The 26,410-nt window shown below is 45.8% G+C and overlaps 1 protein-coding gene across 9 annotated transcripts in view; it reads right to left on the minus strand.

Annotated features, from left to right (window-relative positions):
* The window catches only part of MAST4 (microtubule associated serine/threonine kinase family member 4), an 875,018-nt gene that overhangs the window by 54,153 nt on the left and 794,455 nt on the right, over positions 1-26,410 (minus strand). For all 9 annotated transcript variants that reach the window (XM_063963429.1, XM_063963416.1, XM_063963420.1 and 6 more), the window contains 3 exons: positions 19,692-19,900; positions 15,831-15,969; positions 12,750-12,882 (listed from right to left, as the gene is read on the minus strand). In XM_063963429.1, coding sequence (XP_063819499.1) covers positions 12,750-12,882; positions 15,831-15,969; positions 19,692-19,900 — 481 coding nt within the window. The remainder of the gene's footprint in view (positions 1-12,749; positions 12,883-15,830; positions 15,970-19,691; positions 19,901-26,410) is intronic.

The raw sequence follows: 26,410 nt of genomic DNA on the forward strand, positions 1-26,410 counted from the left end.
TCACACCACGCAACATATTTTCTCCAAATGCGGTGATAATGTTGTGCAGTCACTTCCTTCCTGGCTTTAATCAGGGTAGGGATGACTTCCTCTGGAATGCCTTTTTCCTTTAGAATCCGGCGTTCAACCGCCATGCCGTCAAACGCAGCCGCGGTAAGTCTTGGAATAGACAAGGTCCCTGCTGAAGCAGGTCCCTTCTTAGAGGTAGAGGCCACGGATCTTCCGTGAGCATCTCCTGAAGTTCCGGGTACCAAGTCCTTCTTGGCCAATCCGGAGCCACGAGTATCGTTCTTACTCCCCTTTGCCGTATAATTCTCAGTACCTTGGGTATGAGAGGCAGAGGAGGGAACACATACACTGACTGGTACACCATGGTGTTACCAGAGCGTCCACAGCTATTGCCTGAGGGTCTCTTGACCTGGCGCAATACCTGTCCAGTTTTTTGTTGAGGCGGGACGCCATCATGTCCACCATTGGTCTTTCCCAACGGACCACAATCATGTGGAAGACTTCTGGATGAAGTCTCCACTCTCCCGGGTGAAGATCGTGTCTGCTGAGGAAATCTGCTTCCCAGTTGTCCACTCCCGGGATGAACACTGCTGACAGTGCTATCACATGATTTTCCGCCCAGCGAAGAATCCTTGCAGCTTCTGCCATTGCCCTCCTGCTTCTTGTGCCGCCCTGTCTGTTTACGTGGGCGACTGCCGTGATGTTGTCCGACTGGATCAACACCGGCTGACCCTGAAGCAGAGGTTTTGCCAGGCTTAGAGCATTGTAGATTGCTCTTAGTTCCAGTATATTTATGTGAAGAGACGTCTCCAGGCTTGACCACACGCCCTGGAAGTTTCTTCCCTGTGTGACCGCTCCCCAGCCTCTCAGGCTGGCATCCGTGGTCACTAGGACCCAGTTCTGTATGCCGAATCTGCGGCCCTCTAACAGATGAGCACTCTGCAACCACCATAGCAGAGACACCCTTGTCCTTGGCGACAGGTTTATCCGCTGATGCATCTGCAGATGCGATCCGGACCACTTGTCCAGCAGATCCCACTGAAAAATTCGTGCATGGAATCTGCCGAATGGAATCGCTTCGTAAGAAGCCACCATTTTTCCCAGGACTCTTGTGCATTGATGCACAGACACTTTTCCTGGTTTTAGGAGGTTCCTGACGAGTTCGGATAACTCCCTGGCTTTCTCCTCCGGAAGAAACACCTTTTTCTGAACAGTGTCCAGAATCATCCCTAGGAACAGCAAACATGTCGTCGGGATCAGTTGGGATTTTGGAAAATTCAGAATCCACCCGTGCTGTTGGAGCACTACTTGAGTTAGTGCTACTCCGACCTCCAGCTGTTCTCTGGACCTTGCCCTTATCAGGAGATCGTCCAAGTAAGGGATAATTAATACGCCTTTTGTTCGAAGAAGGATCATCATTTCGGCCATTACCTTGGTAAAGACCCGGGGTGCCGTGGACAATCCAAACGGCAGCGTCTGAAACTGATAATGACAGTTTTGTACCACGAACCTGAGGTACCCTTGGTGTGAAGGGCAAATTGGGACATGGAGGTAAGCATCCTTGATGTCCAAGGACACCATAAAGTCCCCTTCTTCCAGATTCGCTATCACTGCTCTGAGTGACTCCATCTTGAGCTTGAATTTTTGTATGTACAGGTTCAGAGATTTCAGATTTAGAATAGGTCTTACCGAGCCGTCCGGCTTCGGTACCACAAATAGCGTGGAGTAATACCCCTTTCCCTGTTGTAAAAGGGGTACCTTGACTATCACCTGCTGAGAATACAGCTTGTGAATGGCTTCCAATACCGTCGCCCTGTCGGAGGGAGACGTTGGCAAAGCAGACTTTAGGAACCGGCGAGGGGGAGACGTCTCGAATTCCAACCTGTAACCCTGAGATATTACCTGCAGGATCCAGGGGTCCACCTGCGAGTGAGCCCACTGTACGCTGAAATTCTTGAGGCGACCCCCCACCGCCCCTGAGTCCGCTTGTAAGGTCCCAGCGTCATGCTGAGGCCTTTGCAGAAGCCGGGGAGGGCTTCTGCTCCTGGGAGGGAGCTGCTTGCTGCAGTCTCTTACCCTTTCCATTGCCTCGGGGCAGATATGAATGTCCTTTTGCCCGCTTGTTCTTATAGGAACGAAAGGACTGCGGCTGAAAAGACTGCGTCTTTTTCTGCTGGGAGGTGACCTGAGGTAAAAAGGTGGATTTCCCGGCTGTTGCCGTGGCCACCAAATCCGATAAACCGACCCCAAATAATTCCTCCCCTTTATACGGCAATACTTCCATATGCCGTTTGGAATCCGCATCACCTGACCACTGTCGCGTCCATAAACTTCTTCTGGCAGATATGGACATCGCACTTACTCTTGATGCCAGAGTGCAAATATCCCTCTGTGCATCACGCATATAAAGAAATGCATCCTTTAAATGCTCTATAGTCAATAAAATATTGTCCCTATCCAGGGTATCAATATTTTCAGTCAGTGATTCCGACCAAGCCACCCCAGCACTGCACATCCAGGCTGAGGCGATTGCTGGTCGCAGTATAACACCAGTATGTGTGTATATACTTTTTAGTGTATTCTCCAGCCTCCTATCAGCTGGGTCCTTGAGGGCGGCCGTTTCTGGAGACGGTAACGCCACTTGTTTTGATAAGCGTGTGAGCGCCTTATCTACCCTAGGGGGTGTTTCCCAGCGCGCCCTAACCTCTGGCGGGAAAGGGTATAACGCCAATAACTTCTTTGAAATTAGCAGTTTTCTATCGGGGGTAACCCACGCTTCATCACACACTTCATTCAATTCCTCTGATTCAGGAAAAAATAAGATTTTACTTACCGATAAATCTATTTCTCGTAGTCCGTAGTGGATGCTGGGACTCCGTAAGGACCATGGGGAATAGCGGCTCCGCAGGAGACAGGGCACAAGAATAAAAGCTTTAGGATCAGGTGGTGTGCACTGGCTCCTCCCCCTATGACCCTCCTCCAAGCCTCAGTTAGGATACTGTGCCCGGACAAGCGTACATAATCAGGAAGGATATTGAATCCCGGGTAAGACTCATACCAGCCACACCAATCACACCGTACAACTTGTGATCTGAACCCAGTTAACAGTATGATAACAACGAAGGAGCCTCTGAAAAGATGGCTCACAACAACAATAACCCGATTTAGTTAACAATAACTATGTACAAGTATTGCAGACAATCCGCACTTGGGATGGGCGCCCAGCATCCACTACGGACTACGAGAAATAGATTTATCGGTAAGTAAAATCTTATTTTCTCTGACGTCCTAGTGGATGCTGGGACTCCGTAAGGACCATGGGGATTATACCAAAGCTCCCAAACGGGCGGGAGAGTGCGGATGACTCTGCAGCACCGAATGAGAGAACTCCAGGTCCTCCTCAGCCAGGGTATCAAATTTGTAGAATTTAGCAAACGTGTTTGCCCCTGACCAAGTAGCTGCTCGGCAAAGTTGTAAAGCCGAGACCCCTCGGGCAGCCGCCCAAGATGAGCCCACTTTCCTTGTGGAATGGGCTTTTACAGATTTTGGCTGTGGCAGGCCTGCCACAGAATGTGCAAGCTGAATTGTACTACAAATCCAACGAGCAATAGTCTGCTTAGAAGCAGGAGCACCCAGCTTGTTGGGTGCATACAGGATAAACAGCGAGTCAGACTTTCTGACTCCAGCCGTCCTGGAAACATATATTTTCAGGGCCCTGACAACGTCAAGTAACTTGGAGTCCTCCAAGTCCCTAGTAGCCGCAGGCACCACAATAGGTTGGTTCATGTGAAAAGCAGAAACCACCTTAGGGAGAAATTGAGGACGAGTCCTCAATTCTGCCCTGTCAGAATGAAAAATTAAGTAAGGGCTTTTATATGATAAAGCCGCCAATTCTGACACACGCCTGGCTGAAGCCAGGGCTAACAGCATCGTCACCTTCCATGTGAGATATTTTAAGTCCACAGTGGTGAGTGGTTCAAACCAATGTGACTTAAGGAACCTCAAAACAACATTGAGATCCCAAGGTGCCACTGGAGGCACAAAAGGAGGTTGTATATGCAGTACCCCTTTTACAAATGTCTGAACTTCAGGTACTGAAGCCAGTTCTTTCTGGAAGAAAATCGACAGGGCCGAAATTTGAACCTTAATGGACCCTAATTTTAGGCCCATAGACAGTCCTGTTTGCAGGAAATGGAGGAAACGACCCAGTTGAAATTCCTCTGTAGGGGCCTTCTTGGCCTCACACCACGCAACATATTTTCGCCAAATGCGGTGATAATGTTTTGCGGTTACATCCTTCCTGGCTTTGACCAGGGTAGGGATGACTTCATCTGGAATGCCTTTTTCCTTCAGGATCCGGCGTTCAACCGCCATGCCGTCAAACGCAGCCGCGGTAAGTCTTGGAACAGACAAGGCCCCTGCTGGAGCAGGTCCATTCTTAGAGGTAGAGGCCACGGGTCTTCCGTGAGCATCTCTTGAAGTTCCGGGTACCAAGTCCTTCTTGGCCAATCCGGAACCACGAGTATCGTTCTTACTCCTCTCCTGTCTGCTGAGGAAGTCTGCTTCCCAGTTGTCCACTCCCGGAATGAACACTGCTGACAGAGCTATCACATGATTTTCCGCCCAGCGAAGAATCCTTGCAGCTTCTGCCATTGCCCTCCTGCTTCTCGTGCCGCCCTGTCTGTTTACGTGGGCGACTGACGTGATGTTGTCCGATTGGATCAATACCGCCTGACCCTGAAGCAGGGGTTTCGCTTGACTTAGGGCATTGTAAATGGCCCTTAGTTCCAGAATGTTTATATGAAGAGATGTTTCCATGCTTGACCACAAGCCCTGGAAATTTTTTCCCTGTGTGACTGCCCCCCAGCCTCTCAGGCTGGCGTCCGTGGTCACCAGGACCCAATCCTGAATGCCAAATCTGCGGCCCTCTAGTAGATGAGCACTCTGCAGCCACCACAGAAGAGACACCCTTGTCCTTGTCGACAGGGTTATCCGCTGATGCATCTGAAGATGCGATCCGGACCATTTGTCCAGTAGATCCCACTGAAACGTTCTTGCATGGAATCTTCCAAATGGAATTGCTTCGTAAGAAGCCACCATTTTTCCCAGGACCCTCGTGCACTGATGCACTGACACCTGGCCTGGTTTTAGGAGGTTCCTGACTAGCTCGGATAACTCCCTGGCCTTCTCCTCCGGGAGAAACACCTTTTTCTGGACTGTGTCCAGAATCATTCCTAGGAACAGTAGACGTGTCGTTGGAATCAGCTGCGATTTTGGAATATTTAGGATCCACCCGTGCTGACGTAACACTACCTGAGATAGTGCTACTCCGACTTCTAACTGTTCCCTGGACCTTGCCCTTATCAGGAGATCGTCCAAGTAAGGGATAATTAAAACGCCTTTTCTTCGAAGAAGAATCATCATTTCGGCCATTACCTTGGTAAAGACCCGAGGTGCCGTGGACAACCCAAACGGCAGCGTCTGAAACTGATAATGACAGTTTTGTACTACAAACCTGAGGTACCCTTGGTGAGACGGGTAGATTGGGACGTGGAGATAAGCATCCTTGATGTCCAGAGACACCATATAGTCCCCTTCTTCCAGGTTTGCTATCACCGCTCTGAGTGATTCCATCTTGAATTTGAACCTCTTTATGTAAGTGTTCAGGGATTTCAGATTTAAAATTGGTCTCACCGAGCCGTCCGGCTTCGGTACCACAAACAGCGTGGAATAATACCCCTTTCCCTGTTGTAGGACGGGTACCTTGATTATCACCTGCTGGGAATACAGCTTGTGAATGGCTTCCAAAACTGCCTACCTGTCGGAGGGAGACTTTGGTAGAGCAGACTTCAGGAACCGGCGAGGGGGAAACGCCTCGAATTCCAGTTTGTACCCCTGCGATACCACCTGTAGAATCCAGGGGTCCACTTGCGAGTGAGCCCACTGCGCGTTGAAATTCTTGAGACGGGCCCCCACCATGTCTGAGTCTGCTTGTAAAGCCCCAGCGTCATGCTGAAGACTTGGCAGAAGCAGGGGAGGGCTTCTGCTCCTGGGAAGCGGCTGCATGGTGCAGTCTTTTTCCCCTTCCTCTGCCCCGGGGCAGGAAGGAATGGCCTTTAGCTCGCTTGTACTTATGGGAACGAAAGGACTGAGTTTGAAAAGACGGTGTCTTTTTCTGCTGATGTGAAGTGACCTGGGGTAAAAAGGTGGATTTTCCAGCCGTTGCCGTGGCCACCAGGTCCGATAGACCAGCCCCAAATAACTCCTCCCCTTTATACGGCAATACTTCCATATGTCGTTTGGAATCCGCATCGCCTGACCACTGTCGCGTCCATAACGCTCTTCTGGCAGAAATGGACATAGCACTTACTCTTGATGCCAGGGTGCAAATATCCCTCTGTGCATCACGCATATATAGTAATGCATCCTTCAAATGCTCTATAGTTAACAGTATATTGTCCCTATCCAGGGTATCAATATTTTCAGTCAGGGAATCCGACCACGCGACGCCAGCACTGCACATCCAGGCTGAAGCGATTGCTGGTCGCAGTATAACACCAGTATGTGTGTATATACTTTTAAGAATATTTTCCAGCCTTCTATCTGCTGGTTCTTTGAGGGTGGCCGTATCAGGAGACGGTAACGCTACTTGTTTAGATAAACGTGTGAGCGCCTTATCTACCCTAGGGGGTGTTTCCCAACGTGTCCTAACCTCTAACGGGAAAGGATATAGTGCCAATAATTTTTTAGAAATTAGCAGTTTTTTGTCGGGGGAAACCCACGCTTTATCACACACCTCATTTAACTCATCTGACTCAGGGAAAACTATTGGTAGTTTTTTCACACCCCACATAATACCCTTCTTTGTGGTACTTGTAGTGTCAGAAATGTTCAATGCTTCCTTCATTGCCGTGATCATGTAACGTGTGGCCCTACTGGACATTACGTTTGTCTCCTCACCGTCGACACTAGACTCAGTATCTGTGTCTGGGTCTGTGTCGACCCACTGAGGTAACGGGCGTTTTAGGGCCCCTGACGGTGTCTGAGACGCCTGGACAGGCACTAATTGATTTGCCGGCTGTCTCATGTCATCAACCGTTCTTTGCAAAGTGCTGACATTATCACTTAATTCTTTAAATACGATCATCCAGTCAGGTGTCGACTCCCTAGGAGGTGACATCACTAACCCAGGCAATTGCTCCGCCTCCACATCATTTTCCTCCTCATACATGTCGACACACACGTACCGACACACAGCACACACACCGGGAATGCTCTGATAGAGGACAGGACCCCACAAGCCCTTTGGAGAGACAGAGGGAGAGTCTGCCAGCACACACCAAGCGCTATATATATATACAGGGATAACCTTATATAAGTGTTATTCCCTTATAGCTGCTGTTTATATAGTTTTTAGCTGCCAATAGTGCCCCCCCTTCTCTTTTTTACCCTGATTCAGTAGCAAGTCTGCAGGGGAGAGTCAGGGAGCCATCCTTCCAGCGGAGCTGTGAGGGAAAATGGCGCTTGTGTGCTGAGGAGATAGGCTCCGCCCCTTCACGACGTCCTTATCTCCCGCTTTTTCTGTAAAAAATGGCAGGGGTTAAAATACATCCATATAGCCCAAGAGCTATCACCGGACCTCTTCGCTCTTCTGGCTCTGTAAGGGGGCCGGCGGCGCGGCTCCGGGACCCATCCAGGCTGAACCTGTGATCGTCCCTCTGGAGCTAATGTCCAGTAGCCTAAGAAACCCGATCCACTCTGCACGCAGGTGAGTCCGTTTCTTCTCCCCTTAGTCCCACGATGCAGTGAGCCTGTTGCCAGCAGGACTCACTGAAAATAAAAAACCTAAAATATACTTTTATTCTAAGCAGCTCAGGAGAGCCACCTAGCCTGCACCCTTCTCGTTCGGGCACAAAAATCTAACTGAGGCTTGGAGGAGGGTCATAGGGGGAGGAGCCAGTGCACACCACCTGATCCTAAAGCTTTTATTCTTGTGCCCTGTCTCCTGCGGAGCCGCTATTCCCCATGGTCCTTACGGAGTCCCAGCATCCACTAGGACGTCAGAGAAACTACAGGTAGTTTTTTCACACCCCACATAATACCCCTTTTTGTGGTACTTGCAGTATCAGAGATATGCAAAGCCTCCTTCATTGCCGTGATCATATAACATGTGGCCCTACTGGAAAATACGTTTGTTTCTTCACCGTCGACACTAGATTCGGTGTCCGTGTCGGTGTCTGTGTCGACCGACTGAGGTAAAGGGCGTTTTACAGCCCCTGACGGTGTTTGAGACGCCTGGACAGGTACTAACTGGTTTGCCGGCCGTCTCATGTCGTCAACCGACTTTTGCAGCGTGCTGACACTATCACGTAATTCCATAAACAAAGCCATCCATTCCGGTGTCGACTCCCTAGGGGGTGACATCACCATTACAGGCAATTGCTCCGCCTCCACGCCAACATCGTCCTCATACATGTCGACACACACGTACCGACACACAGCAGACACACAGGGAATGCTCTGATAGAAGACAGGACCCCACTAGCCCTTTGGGGAGACAGAGGGAGAGTTTGCCAGCACACACCCAAGCGCTATAAATATATAGGGACAACCTTAAATAAGTGTGTTCCCCTTATAGCAGCTTAAATATTATTAATATCGCCAAATAAGTGCCCCCCCTCTCTGTTTTTACCCTGTTTCTGTAGTGCAGTGCAGGGGAGAGCCTGGGAGCCTTCCTAGCAGCGGAGCTGTGTAGGAAAATGGCGCTGTGTGCTGAGGAGAATAGGCCCCGCCCCCTTTTCGGCTGGCTTCTTCTCCCGTTTTTCTGATAACCTGGCAGGGGTTAAATACATCCATATAGCCCCAGAGGCTATATGTGATGTATTTTTAGCCAGAATAGGTACTTTCATTGCTGCCCAGGGCGCCCCCCCCCAGCGCCCTGCACCCTCAGTGACCGTTGGTGTGAAGTGTGCCGAGAGCAATGGCGCACAGCTGCAGTGCTGTGCGCTACCTCATGAAGACTGAGAAGTCTTCAGCCGCCGGTTTCTGGACCTCTTCTCTCTTCGGCATCTGCAAGGGGGTCGGCGGCGCGGCTCCGGTGACCCATCCAGGCTGTACCTGTGATCGTCCCTCTGGAGCTAGTGTCCAGTAGCCTAAGAAGCCAATCCATCCTGCACGCAGGTGAGTTCACTTCTTCTCCCCTAAGTCCCTCGTTGCAGTGAGCCTGTTGCCAGCAGGACTCACTGAAAATAAAAAACCTAACAAACTTTTTCTAAGCAGCTCTTTAGGAGAGCCACCTAGATTGCACCCTGCTCGGACGGGCACAAAAACCTAACTGAGGCTTGGAGGAGGGTCATAGGGGGAGGAGCCAGTACACACCACCTAGTGGTCAAACTTTTAATTTTGTGCCCTGTCTCCTGCGGAGCCGCTATTCCCCATGGTCCTGACGGAGTCCCCAGCATCCACTTAGGACGTCAGAGAAATATATTTGACATATATATATATACATATATACACACATACATATATACAACCACACATTGCAATCTATGTACCCAGAGAGGAAGTGGTGCAGACGCGGCTCTGGGAACTGCTGGAGAACATCTCTGTTATATCTCCAGTAAAAGCAGAAGTGCTTTCAAGCGGTGTGGGATAGAGTAAGCAGCACAGAGGAGCTGATTTGTGACCGTTATTAATACTGTCATCATTTAGTGCCCCTAGTGGGGTGACCTGTAGGGTGTTACTACAGTACTTCATACAGGATACATATGATATCCCGCCAGACGGGTTCCTTGCTGTCACTATACCGACAGCGGCATCCCGTTGGTCAGAATCCAGACGGCAAGACAGCAAGCCCCCTCGCGGTCTTGCTGCGGTCGACACACATCAGGCCCAGTGGCTCACTTCGCTCGCCACAAGTTCTATTCCCACTCGGTTGGTGGCGTGGACTCACCAACCGAGTGGGAATACCCGACAGTGATCGGGATTCCGGCTGTCGGTATTTCACCAACTGTCAGGATTCCGATGTCGGTCTCCTGAACGCTGGGATCCCTACTGCTGGTATATTGACTGCATCCCCTTCATACATATTGATTGCAGAACCCATCTACCTCCTGTAAGGCTGATTGTGCCATGTCATTAATGCTGGTCACCATTACGCAGTTTATAGGCATTATACTTGAGGTGCCAGTAGATGTCAGATATAAGTAGCTAATTATTGCAATGCAATGTGACGTATTGTTACAGAGACCTTGACAAATAAAACTCTCCTTTCTTGGGTATTCAGGAACAAGATTGACTTTGCAAAGATGTTTCTCATAAAACAGTGGATGTAAAGTGTAATTGAAGTGCAGATCTAGAACTGTATTTAGCTACTACATTTGTCTATGTAAGATCAAGGGAATGTATTTTCAGTACTGAATAGATGACATCCATAGCGTACAGTAAGTAGCCTTATATGTATGACATGTGGAGTGTTCTAATCGCAAACGGTGCTCAAGAGCATAAATTGCGATGGGACCCATAAAAAGCGGATTATGACCCCATTTTTTAAAGTCAGGGGTCCTTGGGACCTACTTTTTTTTTTGCTCAGCGCGATCACTGACTTTTGCAGCTGATTTTGATATTTGAGGGTGTAAACATCAGTGTTAGACACTCTCTGAGGTACAGAGTAGCAATGCTCAAATTTGCTTCTAAAAATATAACAACCCTTTTTCCTATTAGTACAGTATCGGTTATATTCAATTAGTGTCGGATCCTCTCTGACACTGAGGATCCGACACTTCACTATTCTATTGCGGGCTGTTTCCGCCCATTTCCCTGCTGACCCTGACAATTCATTTTTTTCGTCCTCTCTTACGGGCAAAAATGAATGGTCGAAATCGGATCCGTTTTCGACCACGGTGGGGTCGAAAACACATGGATGAGCTGAGATTCCGCTCATCCATGTGTTTTTCGACATTTCGGCATTATCAACAGGATGGAAAACCAAAACTTCAACTAAATAGTGAAGTGTCGAAAAGTGCTGATTATCGGCGGAAAGTGCCGTCTTTCCACCCTGTCGAAAATTTAGACACTAATTGAATATTGGGGGTCATTCCGAGTTGTTCGCTCGCAAGCTGCTTTTAGCAGCTTTGCACACGCTAAGCCGCCGCCTACTGGGAGTGAATCTTAGCTTATCAAAATTGCGAACGAAAGATTAGCAGAATTGCGAATAGACACTTCTTAGCAGTTTCTGAGTAGCTCCAGACTTACTCGGCATCTGCGATCAGTTCAGTCAGTTTCGTTCCTGGTTTGACGTCACAAACACACCCAGCGTTCGCCCAGACACTCCTCCGTTTCTCCAGCCACTCCCGCGTTTTTCACAGAAACGGTAGCGTTTTTTCCACACACACCCATAAAACGGCCAGTTTCCGCCCAGAAACACCCACTTCCTGTCAATCACATTACGATCACCAGAACGAAGAAAAAACCTCGTAATGCCGTGAGTAAAATACCTAACTGCATAGCAAATTTACTTGGCGCAGTCGCACTGCGGACATTGCGCATGCGCATTAGCGACTAAACGCTCCGTTGCGAGAAAAAAATAACGAGCGAACAACTCGGAATGACCCCCATTGCCCCATGTATGTTTTCTTCTTTTATAGTGAAGTTATCACCACTAACTCTCCATTAAACCCAGTACCCCCTTCAACCAGAAAATATTTGCCAATCACAACCATGTGTCTGTCCAGCTTTAAAAATTACTGCCATAAAGGATCTCAATTTCACTTACTAGGAATTTATTACATAGTTGATAATTGGAAATCTCTCTCTCTCTCTCTCTCTCTCTCTCTCTGGGATATATTCAATTGCAGTCGAAAACTGCCGTCTGTCGAAAAGACGGCAGTTTTCAACTTTTTAAGGTCGAATCCTGATTCGACCTATTCAGAGCTTTTCGACAAGTCGAGGCATTCGACTTGTCGAAAAGCACGTGGATCGGCGGAATAGCTGCCGATCAACGTGTTAATGTCGAAAACGGGGCCAAATCCGACAGGTTTTGGCCCTGTTTTCGACCATCTCAATCCGACATCGGACTCGGAATGAGATGGGCCCTGAGGAGGCGAGGGGGGAGCCGCAGGGAGACAGCGTGCGGGCATACAGGAGATCAGCGCTACAATCAGCGCTGCAGCTGGATGTCACTCACCTGCCCGACCTCACGGCAGCTTCCACCCGGCTCCAGAACGCTGCTGGAGCCGGGTGGTAGCTACGTGAGGTCGGGTGGGTGTGTAACATCCTGCTGCAGCGCTACGGTAGCGCTGATCGTAGCGCTGATGTTTCCTGTATGCCCACCGGCTGTCCCCTCGCGGCTCGCACCTCTTCTCCTCCTCTGCATCCCATCTTAATTCGACTTGAAAAAGTCGAATTAAGATGGGGATTGAATAGGGGTTGTCGGATCCATTCCGACAAATACATGGATAATTGGATCCGACTCTCTCTCTCTCTCTCTCTCTATATATATATATATATAGATATATATATATAGATAGATATACACATATAAACACACACAAATATACAAATATACAGTGTATCTGTTGTACAGCTATCACTATCATAATGTAGGTTTAAATTCTAGTTGACAATGTGAAACCGGCTACACATTATAACAATGACTAAAGGAATTACAGTATGTAATTATAAAATAAAAAAAAATAACATTTATTTATAATAAACTGAAAGACAAATATTATAAACCAGACCTGTTTGTCGAGAAACTCTCGGGCATCCTTCTCAATGTGACCCTCGTAGAGATTGGTGGTCATGCTCATGAGGCCAACTTTTGAAAGTCCAAAATCTGTAAGTTTAATATGCCCCATTGATGTTACCAGCAAGCTGTAAATCAAAGAGACACTTTCAGCTCTATGGGGTAAGCCAGAGGTTTCATGCTCACAAACTCCCTGATTGATTCTCTTTCCCATTAGTAAACAACACACAGAGCTCTGGACTCAACGCAGAAAAGAGCACTTTTTTGAAATGCAAAATGTAAACGGCCTTTAATCTTCCCACATGAAGAAGGAATGTTAATAATAGCAGAGTGGTACCTAGGACTGAGTACTGAGTGCGCAGAAAGAAGTGTACAGACGGTGCATTAGTTAGCATTACTGTCTCACAGCACTGAGGTCATGGGTTCGATGACCACCATGGTTCTAACTGTGTGGAGTTTGTATATTCTCCACGTACTTGCGTGGGTTTCCTACGGTTTCCTCCCAAAATCCCAAAATATACTGGTAGGTTAATTGGCTCCCAACAAAAATTAACCCTAGTGTGTAATGTGTCTGTGTGTACTTGTGATAGGGAATCTAGATTGTAAGCTCCACTGGGGCAGAGACTAATGTGAATGGGCAAATATTCTCTGTAAAGGCTGCGGAATATGTGTGCGCTATATAAATAACTGGTAGTAATAATAATAATAATAATAATAAGTGTACATGAGTTACAGGGGGAAATACAATTTCATAGCAAAGTGCAGCCAGGCATCACTGCGATGTCAGACTGCACACAGATCCATTTATTACACTACAAAACCTCTACTAATTCTCCTCTGCACCTCTATGGTGTGCAAGGGAAATGAGAGAAGATACTGATTACAAAGTGTCATCACTGTGAAGTAAATCCCCCCCTTCCTTCCCCCATAAAGGTGAATGTGCACTGGTGTTTTGAGGACGCTCTCACAATTACTCCCAAAGCAACAGCTACCCAACTGAATCCTGTATGTATAGTTCATAGAGAAAAAACAGGAGCAGTTACATATACATTTATAGAAATAACACTGAGGGGGACATGTATCCATACCTTTAAGACTGCCTCCTCTCTACAAGAAGCTTGGAAAGAAGATGCAAGTGTCCACTAATGGGAGCAGGACCAGGCACTTTGCGTCATTAGGCCCTGCACCTACAGTGCATATTGCCACAAATCACGTTCTATGGAGAGGGGGCGGGTCCATATTACAAGATTCTGACATATTGACCCCGGCCCTTCCCATAGACCCACAGATTTGTGGCATTATGCTCCCCATCCTGCCCACTTCACTACGAATTGAGATGGATGCAGGGGGGCTGCCTAGTCTCCTGGGGGCCAAGGGACTCCCCAAACATTCAGAAGCCTCCAGGATGTAAGTATGGATATATCAACCTCATACAGAGGACAGTTGGAGAAGAATCCCACAGCAACCAATCAGTGCTACCATTTATAGAATGTACTTGATAAATGATAGCTAGATGCTAATTAGTTGCTATGGGTGACTAATCCACTTGTTCTTTTAAGAAGGTTTGTTACATCAACCCCATTGTTCCCGAATATCATGATTACACCGATAGCACATTGTTTGATGGACTGTACCAGAAGGATTCCAGTAACCAGTTCATAGTTACTCCAATAAGTTTCTGTATAAAGTTTACTTGTGGAAGGTGGCATATATCCAGGCGAGCAACACAAAAGCAGAAATTGACAATATAACAATACCAGTGCTCAACAAAGTGGAAGTCTACACTAGGAACCATTCACTTTGACTATGAAAAGTAACCATTGTCTGTCATATACAGTGGTAGCTCAGCACTCAGGTCAGCTAATTTTTATAGTAGCCTAAGTACACTATTACCGATTTTGTTTCCTCCTTCCCATCATTAATTGGACAATCCATACTTGTCTGTCATTTGTTCTGTAATTCCATCTTGCTAAGCTTCAGGCTCACAAAGCAGCAGCTAATCCGTACTGACATCTCCACAGAGCCCGTCCAGCACACGCACTTTGCATGCAGATAAAGTTCTGTGGACTATGCAAATGTGTAAACAGGGGAAATGTTCCCTATTGTGGAGATCCTTAATAAGCAATACAGTCCGGGCTTTGTTTCACAGCAGCATGTCCCACAAGCAGACTATTAATAAAATATTCTCTCCATGTTTAAGGTAATAACACTGGTACAACCAATGGTACAAGTCTATATAATGAGTTCTTATGCTCAGTGTCGGCCTTTTAGCAACGTCCTGTTTCATAGCTACCTTCAAACTCTTTAATGTCTCAAAGAATAAACGGTAAGGGAGAAGGATGTGAGAGCACAAGTAATTACTAATAACAGCCGCTGACCTATATGTACTAAGGTATGTGCAAACACTTGGTCATTAATTAGATATGATTCCGAAAAATTGCCAACAATGTTTTACGTTCTCACTTAAATACTTCTATGACCATATAGAGTCCACTGAAATGGATCCATGTTTCATGTGAATGATTAGAATATATTAGCATTATATACTTGGGTTTTCGAGAGGGATCACAGAATTTTTTGTACTAATATAACAAAGATGTTGCAGCTTCAGCAGAACTTAAAGGTACAGTATCTGTACTTTGTAAACATTATGTACAAAGGGTGGATATTCTTGACTAATATTATATCAGTGATTGGAGTGTCTGTGTAGACATGGCAAAGTATCAGCGGCGGACCAGTGACATCACGGCACGGGACGGGGTACCGGCAGTAGGAAGCGGAGAGCTACCTGGATGCTCCTGGTGGCTCTACACACGGCAGAGTGCATGCCCAAAGCGTCTTTTGGACACTCCCTGCAGCAATGAAGCAGTGCTACTGGCCAAAGGGTGCAGTTCCAAGCACCCTGCCAGCCAGAAGCAAGGGCCGTGGGGGGAAGATGGCACCGCCCGCACACCCTTCCCTACGGGCCTGCACAGTATTAGATACGTGGCTTCTGATATCAAAACACAGGAAAGCACAACTTTTATTAATATATGTTCACATGTGAGAAAATAATGTGAGAGCCCTCCATACATACTTGTCAGGTTTCAAGTCTCTGTGTACTATCCCATAGTTATGGAGGTATTCCAAAGCAAGAACCGTCTCTGCAAAATACATCCGTGCCATATCCACAGGCAGAGGACCCATGTTCTTTAGTAGAGTTGCGCAGTCTCCTCCTGAAGAAAAAAACAAGTGTGTAAGATATAGTAAAAAGTGCTGTACAATGATTTGCAAGATCAATTATGCAAAGTGAGTTTGCACCAATGTATTTTGTTAAATCGTTCTGCCCAGGCAACGGACACATTTATGCGCACCTATGTAGGCTTGTGATATTCTGGCAGTTACAACCGGTTGTAAACCTCTTCCCCAACATCCTATGCTTAAATTGCTCCCTCATAACCCACTTCTTCATCCATGGCCTGATCCGTTACTCACACCTCCATCCTTTATCCTATCTCCTCCATACCACCATGGTTCCGCCTTCCCTGTTAGAATGTAAGCAGATGCGACTTTCAGACTTGCTTCAAAATACCAGGTTTTTGCACGTGATCACTTATCACAAGTCCATGCCCCCATTGGTGTGCAAGAAGTCCTCAGGCCCACACAGGGTGTAACCACTGGTTGCAAATGTACTGATGACACCTATAGTTACAGGAGCTAGCTATCCATTTGCTTGTGTCTGGTTTAATGCAAGTACGCACTGCTGACGCTTGAAGATGCTTTCTGCATTGTTCGGCCTTACATTACGCCACTGTGAATGCGTTTTAGAAAAAGTAAATAGTGGTAACAAGACAGAGTTGCGTCTGGTTTATTCACTGAGATTTCTGCAGCCATATTGATGGCTTTTAGTGAATGTGTATATTGCAACCAAAACAAATGGTTAAAACCATGTGTGCAAATTTAGGTGACATACGTCTGTTACAAACTGCGTGCATCTGCTGTGGATGCGAAACCGCACACATCTCGCCCAGCATGTGGGCAGAATTTGTGCACTTTTTTTTGTAGAAGAGACTATGTCCATCGTGGGACTATCTCTGCATCAGACACTTTGTGTAAATTCAAATAACTGCAAGAAATTTCTAAATTCTGATTTAACATAGTAACTGTGAATGTAATCTCTGTGACCTGGTTACAGTCGTGTCACATGTCACTGTAAAAATGAAGTCTGATTGGCTGACAGGGTTCAGTGCAGGGCAAGAGACCGTGCAATGAACCAGCAGGGTGATAGTGGCTGCAGGACCCAAACGGAAAGATCACTTTCCCGCAGGACCCAAACGGAAAGATCACTTCCCCGCAGGACCCAAAAGGAAAGGGCACTTCCCCGCAGGACCCAAAAGGAAAGGTCACTTCCCCCGAGAGTGCAGGGGTCATTAACGTCATATTCCGGCTGCCAGATAAGACCGTCAATGATCTATTCAAGCATTTCTATAATCAGGTGCTGGGTTGTGCATAGGGAGGCCAATCCCGGACTGTTTTTTCAATCCTGGGATTCGGGATTGAAAAATGCTCAATCCCGGGATTCCCGGGATTAAACTGTACTATAATCTACAGCCCCATTTCAAAATCAGAAAAAAAAGAACATACTCACTACAGTAAATAAAAGGGTCCCCAAGGTTGAGAGGCAGGCAGCAGCGGCACAGTGACAACACTGCAGCAGAGCCGTTCACCAGCTTTGTATTGAAGGCGGGTGGACTCACTGACGGGCAGGCGCTCTGAAGGCAGACACGGCGGGCATGGCTGGGGCTGCGCAGCGTGACCTTGCTGACGTCACGCTGCGCACAGCAAGGCAGCCGGGGTCAGGCAGCGTCTGAGGCTGAGCCAAGCGCTAGAGCTCAGCGGCGCTGCCCGGCCAAAAAACAGTAATGCGCATGCGCACCTTAATCCTGTGAAGCCCAGGATTGAAGCATCCAATCCCGGGATTCAAATCCCGGCATTTTTGGCCTCAAATCCCGGGATCCTGCCGATCCCGATCCCGGGATTGGCCTCCCTAGTTGTGCAGTCCTGCATGATTCAATCACAGCTGAACAATTCATAAATGTTTATTCTCTATAAATGAAGATCTACAATTAATTCTGTGCCATTTTGGCCACATGCGGGCATTTAGGCCCATCATCATACAGTATAAACGTTCCTTTGTACATCGTGCAGCGCAGAGCGAGCACAATGCTGACATTTCCCAATAGTTTTTCATTCAAGTGGCTGGTGTGTAAATTGTGTACACTGCTGGTGGTTTCTATGGCTGCAAAAGGTTACGGTAATCTTAGTAGACAGAGTAGCATTTGTTCTTTCAGTCTTATCAGGAACGCAACAATGGTTTAATGCGGCACAATTCTATGCAAAATTCCAATGAGAAACTAATCAAATATACTTGTGGCTGAATAAGTATAATTTAATATCCATTAAAATCCTTAATTTAATATTTCACTTTGTTTTCACGCTGCTAAGGTATAAGAAATGAGAAAACTGCTGAAAAAACATTTCAGTAATGCACTTATACGTGTAACGGGGCTGTGGTATTAGAAATCTAGACAAGCGTAGAAGTGGAACGCTGCATCAGTACAGCCCTCCCCCCGCTAATTCAGCAACACTGAACCTCAAGCCTGTGAGAAGTCTGCACTTGCCTCCAGCATAGTCACAAGACAATATAGTATTTTTTACCAGGGATTTAAAGGACTACACTTCCAAGTCCTAGCCTGAGCCATATACTGTAGATATATTATAAGACAGTATGGGGTCAGTATGATATCCACCGGTTGTCGGGATTCCGGCGTCGGTATCCTGACAGCCGGGATCCCGTCAGCCGGTAAATTGACTGCCTCCCGACAGTATAACTACTTTCATTTGGACTTTGATCACATCGTTGTGTCCCAACTTTTAAACTCCATATGAGCTGGGACTTCATGACTTCTATCTATTTAGTCTCTGGGACAATTCAGACCACAGTTGCTCAGTGTACAATACTTTAATAATTTAATGTAATATTATTGTGTAGTATTATTATTAATATAATATTGTGTAATAATTGACTTATTTGTATATTGACTATCACGCTACAAAAAAAAAAAGCAATTGTTTGCTTTGGAATGGTGGATACGGACTGTACAATTAGAACTTAATGTACTTGTTTAACTCTTGGTGAAAATATCTGACATTATGGTGCGTAGAATAGCACACCTCGCACCTAATACATGCCTAGTGTATTTCCATCTTGCATCAGCAGCAGGCACTCAGAGGTTGATTACTTTATGGAATATTTTTAATAAAAAATATATGTATCTACACTACTATATACTGTGTGTGTACATATATATATATATATATATATATATATATATACACACACACACACACACACACGCAAGCACACACCAAATGTTTTCATTTCGGCTACTGTGTCATTTCATATGGCTTGATAAATATGCAAGCACCTGGCCGTGCCACCGATGTAGGAATGCAATTAAGTCATTTACATTCCGATCAGACGGCTTATATTACAGTACAAGCATGAAAACAAACATGATATTGTAATTCCCTTGGAGGAGCTGAAAGTACATGCCTCTGCTCTTGTATAGTGCTTAGTACTAGACCTCTACAGCATTTTCTTGATTGTTATTAGGCAATACATTTTATAACGCAGCATTGAATGTTATTGTGGGCTCACTTTACAACGTAGGAACCACAAGCAGGTCCTAACCTGATTTACCGCAACACTGCATCCAGAGCCATGTAGGCAAGGGAATAGGGCGCCATTGCTCCTGTAGGGCGCACAGTGGTACACCCCCACACTGTTGACGGTCATCGTCTTAAGTCATGCCTAGGGCAACAAACTGTTCTGGCTGCATTAGCACTTCACCCAGGAAAAAACTTTACGGATTAAGAGTGTCAACCAGCATCTTACCTTCCACATACTCCATGACCATACATAAGTGACGTCTCGTCTCAAAGGAACAGTACATGCTGACCACAAATGGATTCTCTGCAAATGTTAAGATGTCCCTCTCCACAAAGGCCTGTTGAATCTGGTTTCGAAGGACTAGGTTCTGCTTATTGATTTTCTTCATCGCAAATCTCTGACGCGTTTCTTTGTGACGGACAAAGTAAACGGCCCTGGAGAAATAAAAATCCATTGTTTGTAATGAATTCTAGTTAACACTTATTGACCTATGAACATGCTGAAATGTAAAAAGTCAAGAGTTGGCAGGATTAATCTGCTTGTCTACAGTATTGCACAAATAATGGGTTTGAATCATTTAAAGCCTTTGCCTTATACCTAAACTCACCAGAATTGAATGAGTAGAACAGGAATTTCCTCTGTGCTTCTAATAAGACAAATTATATTCTTTGCTAACCACTTTGACACAGATCATTACGAAAGCAAAGCCTAGGACTGTAGGACTTACTGAAGGTGTAAAACACATTCATCTATTTCAGTTGTAGGGTTATCCGTTTATATGCCCTAACCACCTAAATATTTCTGCAAAAACTGCAACGTCTGCCTTATGCCTGAAGAGGTCACCGCTGCTATTGCTGTTTACAGAGGGTCTATATGGCTGACTACAAGTCAATAAAATATTATGTAATTAATATTAAGTGAAAAAATGGTCCAAAAAAACCAAAAAACAAATTTGGTACAAAATAATTTTACTAATAATAATTGACCCTCATTCCGAGTTGATCGCTAGCTGCCGTTGTTCACTTCGTAGCGATCATTTAAAAAAATGGCAAAACTACACATGCGTATTAGCCGCAATGCGCACGCGTGGCATACGGGTACAAAGAGCATCGTTGTTTTGCACTGCTTCTAGCGACGATTCCATTCGCACAGCCGAACGCAAGGAGATTGACAGGACGAGGGCAATAATGGGTGTCAACTGACCGTTTTCTGGGAGTGTTTGGAAAAACGCAGGCGTGTCCAGGCGTTTGCAGGGCGGGTATCTGATGTCAATTCCGGGACCTTCGTCGCAGCAAGCATCGCACAGAATAAGTAACTACAGGGCTGGTCTTGTTCTGCACAATATGTGTTTGTACCCGCTCGGCTGCACAGGCGTTCGCACTCTTGCAAAGCGAAAATACACTACCCTGTGGGTGGCGACTATGCGTTTGCACGGCTGCTAAAAGTAGCTAGCGAGCGAACAACTCGGAATGAGGGCCAATGTCAGGAATTAAAAATGGAAGCCTCTGATGCCTTGCGCTCACAATGTCTTGAAGCTACTGATCCCCATCTGCACGCTGAGCAGTTGATGTTACATACTGTAACCTGAGCAGCTGCACCGACAACATTCAGTGTTTCTAATCAAGTAGGTGGACAGAGTACTGTAGCTCCCTAGGATCGCGCGCTCACACTTCTAACGGGAAGGATTATTCACAACATTTATTTTTTACACATAACCACCGTTTTTGGAACAAAATCAGTAACAAAAAAAATAGAAAACTTCTGAGTTATCAGGAATAAATACAGCAATACACATTGTACAGTAGCTTCGTACACAAGTGGCAAGCTACAGCAGTTAATGCTTTCCTCCAATTACCCAAAATAAGACCTAGCATTGCTTCATCCATAAAATATTAAAGCCTACTACACCTGCAGGGAGAGCCAGCAGAATATTCCCCTTTCCCTGCTTTCATAGCCAAATTCCAGCGGGGCTCAGAGAACAGCTGCTGCTTTCCAAAACCACAGGAAATAAATCATCGTGAAAAAGTAAAGGTGAGAACGTGGCTGCCGAAAAGAACATTACAGAAAACAAAGCCCTTGTATAAACCAGTGTTATAATTAGGTGTTCAGCAAGGGGTTTTAAAGTATATTTAATGCCCTTTAATGTGGAAAGTAAAAAAGTAAAACAAAAAACAAAACAAACAACTAGATCAGGGATGGGGAACCTTCGGCCCTCCAGCTGTTGTTGAACTACACATCCCAGCATGCCCTGCAACAGTTTTAGTATGGCCAAATAGCAAAACTTTAGCAAGGCATGCTGGGATGTGTAGTTCAACAACAGCTGGAGGGCCGAAGGTTCCCCATCCCTGAACTAGATGCACTAAAACACACACGCTTACTGACAAGACTTGCATCACTGTCAATATTGCGTGCACTGTTCACACTCTGTACAATAAGATTTATTAACATTTCATTTATTTGCTTTACACTTGGAGTTATATTGGAGATCTCCTTAAGTACACAGGGGGTCATTTCGAGTTGATCGCTCGCTAGCAGTTTTTAGCAGTCGTGTAAGCGCATAGTCGCCGCCCATGGGGGAGTGTATTTTCGCTTTGCAGGAGTGCGAACGCCTGTGCAGCAGAGCGCCTGCACACACATTTTGTGCAAAACAAGACCAGCCCTGTAGTTACTTATACTGTGCGATGATTGCTGCGACGAGTGACACGATAATGACGTCAGATACCCGCCCAGCAAACACCCGTCCACACCTGCGTTTTTTCCAAACACTCCCAGAAAACGGTCAGTTGACACCCATAAACGCCCTCTTTCTGTCAATCTCCTTGCGGTCGGCTGTGCGATTGGAATCGTCGCTAGAACCAGTGCAAAACCACAATGGACTTCGTACCCGTATGACGCGCAGATTAGCCGTTTTTTTCACTGATCGCTACGCAGCGAACAACGGCAGCTCGCGATCAACTCGGAATGACCCCCACAGTACTGTACTTTATGGTGTAGGGAATGAGGGAGAACATATCTTGAAAAATCGGTTAAAAGAGAGGGTAAAACACAGAATCCAGTTTTTTACAAGCTATGATGGAATGGTGTAAGTGTCTGATCTTGAGCAGATATTCTGCAGTCTATTAATGGATTTTTTCAACAGTTCAGGTCGTTCAGTAGGCAAATGTACAGTAACTAAAATCTTGATCAGACAAACCAATTATTTAATGGCTATTATAAGGAATGAGCAAGTAAACTAATTACCATCTATAACAATAGTAATAAAGCACCATCTATCCCACATTCACCTCTCTGACCTTCCTTGCCTCATCGTGGGGACTTCAACATTGATTATCCACCAGCACTGCTGCATCCAAGAGTCTTCTGGTCCCCTCATCAAATATGTCCTAGTCTCCCCCATTCTACAGAGACCATCTCTTGAGCTGGCAGCTCTCCAATTACAGAACCATCTCTCTCCTGTTTGCCTCCAAGCTCTTAGAGTGGGTTGTTTATACCCACCTCAACTTCTTCCTCTTTTCCTATTCCTAGGCTCTCACCAAAGTCACCAATAACTTTCTCCCAGCTAACGCTAAAGCTCTATACTCAACTTTCTTGACCTCACAGTTGCCTTTGACACTGTTGACCAGCAACTCCTCCTGCAAGTCATCCACTCTATCAGCCTTTTTGATACCGCATTCTCCTAGTTTACCTTTATATATATACCCAACTGCATATTCTCTGTCTCCAAACCTACCTCTCCTCTACTCCTTCCTATTGATATTTCTGAAGACCCTGTCTTTAATTCCCTCCTCTTCTAATCTATACCTCTTCCCTCAAAGTGCGCTTTAGTGCTCTTCAGCCTCCAAAACCATCTATACTGATGAAACATCTTAACATCTGTACCACTAACCTCTTCTTAACCTTTCTGTCCTCTCCAGCTTCTCTTCCAACTATCTATAGTCCATCTCCTCTTGGATGTCTCAATAGTACCTGAACATTCAAATCTGTAAACCTAACTCATTGGGTTTCTCTCCTTTCAAATCATTTTTTGTACATACATCTCCTAATCTATTGACAAAATTTACCTTTCCTCTGTATTCCAAGCCTACTGTCCCTCACCTAATCCAGTCTCTAATCTCTGTAATACCACTTTCAGACAAAAATGTCTGGAAATCCCATCTTTTACTCGGCATTTGAGTGCCGGGTTGTTTCACAGGTCCCTGTCTTACCCCCTGTTCACGCATACAAGCAAATTACTGGGTAGGAAATTCTACACTGTAATTTTCAACCCTGGTAAATACCTGGATCGAAGGCTCTGGATTTTCAACCCAGGTTGACCCTTTCACACAGAAAAAGGACCCATGTTGATTGGCAAATTACTGGGTAGAACGTCTTCCCCCGGTAATTTGACTTTGTGTGAAAGGGGTATAATACTACCATCCTCAACTCCCGTCTGCATATTTTTCATCAGTCGCTTCTCCATCTACAGATGTGTACTCATACATATTGCCTCAATGCGCCACGCAGTTGGAGACAGTGAGCTGACGGGTTCAGTGCAACTCTGTTAGTGTTGGGCATCTTTTTTGCCGAAAATGCATCTTATTCATGCTGCTATGCAAATAAGATGTACAGGTAGACTCTGCTGATTAAAATGATATGCAGCATGCCTAGATTCTGTGTGCATGTACGGCTGTATCTGGATATGAAATGGTACGTTACAATGCATTTCGTATGCAGATTCAGCCGGATTGTCACACAGAAAATAGGCATGCCGCATATCATTTTAATCAGCATAAGCTGTTTGTGCGTCCTACTCGCATAGTTATGCTAACCAGACACATTTTAATGGAAAAAGTTGAATGAAAGATGCTTAGCGCTACCGAGTCACACCAGGGCATGGCATGACTAGAAGGGATGTTTAACATGCAGGGATGCTAGATGTAAGTGGACACATCTGTATGCTCCCGCCCCTTACATCTCCACTCATACTCCCTCTAGCCTGCTCCACTCCTCCCCTATCACTTCCTCTCCTCCTCCCTGATCACTTCTCCTTACTCCAGCCTTCAGGACTCCTCCCACACTGCTTTCAACATCCAGAATACTCTTCTTTGACCCATAAGACTTTCATTTTGCCTCCCAGCCTTTAAGTGTACCCTACAATTTTCACTGAAGCCTACCACACCGCCTCCTATCTCCCCAAATTTTGCACAATAATACACTGCTCCCCACACTCTCTCTCTTGTGACCACCAGCAGCGGCTCCTATTTACTTTAAGTAGGAGGGCTGACGCTAACCCCAGCCCGGTGAGTAGACATGAAGCCTGGGGTCCCGGCATCTGCGCAATGGATCCGGCAGGTGCCGGGACTGGTGCATGTACAGATTCCGAGGTGCAACTGAACATACGCAACCCCTCTTGACTTCTATGGACTGCATCAGCTGCAACCCATTAAAGACGGATTGGGCTTTGTGAAAGGCAGGGAGTGGCTTCCTACAAATTAAGTATATGGGTAGAGACTGAGTTGACTGACAGCATACTATGATTAGGTGATTATAAATGGACATTTTATTGTCCAAAAGACTATCAGTATCCCTTACAATATAGTCATAGAAAGGCTGCCTGGTAAATTGTGTCACTGGTGGTATGGTCAGTCTAGGACAAAGGCAGAAAGTACCCGCTTCACTGGAGAATAGAACCTGATACCAGAAATAGAATTTGGTTTACAGCACATCCTCAAAAAAACACCCCCCCCCTCCCCCAAACTTCCAAATAACAATGCTTTCACAGTGGCTAAATACAGTCCATGATGCTAATGTGGAAGTACTATTGTGTGTGAAACGCGTTTGATATTGTGAAATGCACATCTTGTTTCTAGTTCTAGCCTCTACTATGAAGCAATAGCATACTAATTCCATCCCAGACTGATTGTCCCGCTGATGACACCATTTACCAAGTGTTATCTAGTTTGTAAGTGATGCTAATAAAAATGCTTATTGGTTTTTTTTTTTATTCAAGAGACCTATGTACAGAACTGCATTGTGGATATCATGTGATGGAATTCTTGTTAACACAGAAAGACCAAACAAATCCCATTTACAAGTCTAACATAGTTACATAGTATCTAAGGTTGAAAAAAGACAATTGTCCATCGGGTTCAACCTATTTGTGGTCTCCTATGCACGATTATTTTGTATAAAATTTGGAATGAAGTTGCTGACTGCCGTTCCGATTAACCCCTCTTTTTTATAATAACCATAGTGCGTGACTATGCCCCGTAACCCTGGATATCCTTATCCATTAGGAATTTATCTAACCCATTCTTAAAGGTGTTGACTGAGTTGGCCATTACAACTCCCTCAGGCAGGGAATTCCAAACACGTATCGTCCTTACCGTATAAAAGCCTTTACGCCGTATTGTGTGGAATCTCCTCTCCTCTAACCTGAGCGAGTGTCCACGAGTTCTCTGTGTTGATCTAACCAAAAACAGGTCCGGCGCAAGATCTGTATATTGTCCCCTTATATATTTGTAAATGTTGATCATGTCCCCTCTTAGTCTCCTCTTTTCCAGTGTAAACATGCTTAGTCTTGCAAGCCTTTCCTTGTATTCCAGCGTCTCCATACCCTTAATTAGTTTGGTCGCCCGCCTTTGAACCTTTTCTAGCTCCAAGATATCCTTTTTGTAGTAAGGTGCCCAGAATTGTACACAGTATCAAGGTGTGGCCTCACAAGTGATTTATATAACGGGAGTATTATACTCTCGTCCCTAGCATCAATTCCCCGTTTTATGAATGCTAATATCTTATTAGCCTTCTTTGCTGCAGTCCTACTTTGGGTACTACTGCTTAGTTTGCTATCTATGAGGATACCTAAGTCCTTTTCCAGTACAGAATCCCCTAATTTTACCCCATTTAGTAGGTAGGTGTTATTTTTGTTCTTGTTACCACAGTGCATTACCTTACACTTGTCTGTA

The sequence above is a fragment of the Pseudophryne corroboree genome, chromosome 1 (assembly GCF_028390025.1).
Source record: "Pseudophryne corroboree isolate aPseCor3 chromosome 1, aPseCor3.hap2, whole genome shotgun sequence".
Taxonomy (NCBI): domain Eukaryota; kingdom Metazoa; phylum Chordata; class Amphibia; order Anura; family Myobatrachidae; genus Pseudophryne; species Pseudophryne corroboree.